General features: G+C 56.1%; 1 protein-coding gene across 1 annotated transcript; it reads left to right on the top strand.

The window, feature by feature from the left end:
* Positions 1-950: 950 nt before the first annotated feature.
* On the top strand, positions 951-1,722 carry POSPLADRAFT_1162498 (hypothetical protein; the record flags this gene model as incomplete). The annotated part of the gene is made up of 2 exons (XM_024487733.1): positions 951-1,100; positions 1,153-1,722. 2 exons carry the CDS (start codon positions 951-953, stop codon positions 1,720-1,722), a joined length of 720 nt encoding a protein of 239 aa, XP_024332684.1.
* Between the last annotated feature and the right edge of the window lie 1,128 nt (positions 1,723-2,850).

Genomic DNA, 2,850 nt, shown 5'->3' with positions numbered 1-2,850 from the left:
ACGCAGTTCGCAGTTTCTTCGACAACCGTCGAAGTCGAAGGGTTCGTCGAGACGGTATCGACGAGTACACGCAGTGGACGAGGTTTCGAGGTTACGCAGCGAGAGACGAAGTGACACAGTTTAAAGGCTTAGACACGGGGCGAACTCGACTTATGAGCTCTGAACTCGAGGGGGGAACCGGATCTTGTGTTTTTGGGGAGAAGTATGACAGATTTTATACTACACAGGACGCTATGACTATTCGAGAGTGGCACACTGGTACAAGGGGCTTTGCATTGTTCCTCAAGAAGCTGCCTCACTGAGGGGCACATACCAAGTCCATCGGTAGAGTGACGTCATGCCAAACGCAGAGATGAAGAGAAACATGCAAGACACTTCGGACTGGTGTCCATCGTTGAAGGCATGTCGCGAGGTTTGATACCTAATCGGGAAAGACCGGCTACGTCGGTGTGGCTTGGAGCGATGCGCGCGCTTGGCCGAGCGGCGTCAAGTGGCCCTATTGTTCGCTGAATGCGGAAGATGTTCCGAGATCTACGCACGAGGCGTCGGGACGACTGTGCCGAGCTTCGAGTAAGCGTCGCGCACTGTCGAAGGTGTCGAAGAGCGTCGAAGGCGAAATCGAAGTGGTGGGAGACTGAGTCGAAGTGTCGGGCGGGATGCGACTGCCGAAAAGAGGTGAATCGGGGCCCAGAGGGGCTTGGCGCCTATCATCTCCTCCCTATTGAAATTTGGACCGCCCTCGGTCCTCCACGTGATGCGAGAAGCGCGATGGTCGTGAACGGGTCGAAGCGGCATGACAACCCGCGTCGGTTTCGAACGCCACGTGGCCGGCGCTAAACGCTGGTCGGAAAGGGGTTATAAGCAGGGTAGACTTAGCCTCATTTTCCCCATCCCATCGTTCCTTCATCGCTACCTCGTCGCCCTTTTCCGCATACTCGCTGCTCTCTACGATGTCTTCTCATTCCGCCACCCCTGCGTTGACTCCCTCGCTCGTCAACCGCCGCCTCACCTCCTTGCTCGTGGTCCTCGAGGCTCTGCCGACTGCCGACGCTGCGCTTGATGTGGTCGAAGAGTGGGCACAAGACTTGTCGCCGCTCGTGGTAAGTTGCTCGTAAATCTGCATAACCCAACTAACCCTTTGTTTTCGAACAGCTCGCCTATCGCAAGGCCTTGGGCGCCATCCGCGACGAGGAGACGGAGCTGCGTGTCGCCGCCGCCGTCAAGCAACTCGCCGAGCGGGCGTCGGAGTCCTGGGTCGAGTGGGTGCGCGGTGACTGGCCCAAGCTCGCGACCGCCATCGATGCCGAGGTCGAACGACACCTCGAAGAACAGAAGCGCCTCGCCAAAGAGGAAGCACGACGCGTCGAAGAGGCTGCGAAGCGTGCGAAGGCCGCCGAGGACCGTCGCCTCGAAGACGAACGGCGTCGAAAGGATGAAGAGGACCGTCTCAGGCAGGCCGCCGAAGATGAGCGTCGCGCACAAGAGGCCGCCGATAAGGAGTTGGCGAGGATCGCGGCCGCCGAGGGACTTCTCGACAAGGGGAAAGGGCGCGCAATAGTTGACGAGGAGGTCGCCGAGTTGTCAGATGACCCTTCGATCGTAAGTGTTCTCTTCTACCGTCCTTCGATTACTAATCTTTCTTTCGTAGAAGACTCCTCGGACGGTCGAACGTCCGTTCGCGATGACAGAGGTCAACATGGCCGCCGCAGGTTAGGGTCGTAATATGATCGAAGGGCATAGAAGGTGAAATCGAAATGTTCGTAGTGAGGGAAAATGGACTTAATGAAAATATAGGCTCAGTTTGTCATCACAGCCTAGGAGGACTCGTCTAAGGTGAGCCTCCGCGCAATGGTCGAATCGAAGTGTTCGTAGAACGTCGAACGATGTCGTGACTCGAGTTGAATCGAAGATATTCGTACACGGGATGGTCTAAAACGTAAAAGAAAAATCAAACATATCGCGTAACGTGAGAGCAGGAACAGAGAGAAGAGAGTACGTATCGTGGTGTACAAGTAATAAAAGGAGAACCTCTATTCGTCGCGTTCTTTGGCTTCTTCGACTTCATCATCGTCGTCTTCGCCTAGAGAATTCGATAGTTCGAGTTCTCGAAGACGCTCGGTCAAGACATCTTCGAGATCTTTGGGAATTGGTATGGATTTGCGCGCGAAATACGGAATGACGCGGAAGGCTGCGATGGGTCGATCGAGGACTGTACCGTCGAGTTCGCACACGATGTACGCGCCGCCCTTGTTGCGCGAGACAACGATGAGGGGGCCTAGATATCGCGGGCGCATCTTGCGGTTGAGGGACTTCTCGATCTTCGTGTTGCGTATGAGCACTAGGGCTCCGCGTTTGAAGTCGAAATCCTGGATCGAGTGCTCGTGCTCTTTCTCGAAGCGAATTGCTGCAATTCGATGTGCTTCGTAGACCTTCGAGTGGAGTTCGGTGACTTGCTCGACGCTGATAGGCGCCAAGCCCCTCTGGGCCCCGATTCACCTCTTTTCGGCAGTCGCATCCCGCCCGGCACTTCGACTCAGTCTCCCACCACTTCGATTTCGCCTTCGACGCTCTTCGACACCTTCGACAGTGCGCGACGCTTACTCGAAGCTCGGCACAGTCGTCCCGACGCCTCGTGCGTAGATCTCGGAACATCTTCCGCATTCAGCGAACAATAGGGCCACTTGACGCCGCTCGGCCAAGCGCGCGCATCGCTCCAAGCCACACCGACGTAGCCGGTCTTTCCCGATTAGGTATCAAACCTCGCGACATGCCTTCAACGATGGACACCAGTCCGAAGTGTCTTGCATGTTTCTCTTCATCTCTGCGTTTGGCATGACGTCACTCTACCGA

Source organism: Postia placenta (assembly GCF_002117355.1).
Source record: "Postia placenta MAD-698-R-SB12 unplaced genomic scaffold POSPLAscaffold_221, whole genome shotgun sequence".
In the NCBI taxonomy this organism is placed as follows: domain Eukaryota; kingdom Fungi; phylum Basidiomycota; class Agaricomycetes; order Polyporales; family Adustoporiaceae; genus Rhodonia; species Rhodonia placenta.
The sequence above is the reverse complement of the archived record's forward strand: the minus strand, read 5'-3'. Positions and strand labels throughout refer to the sequence as shown.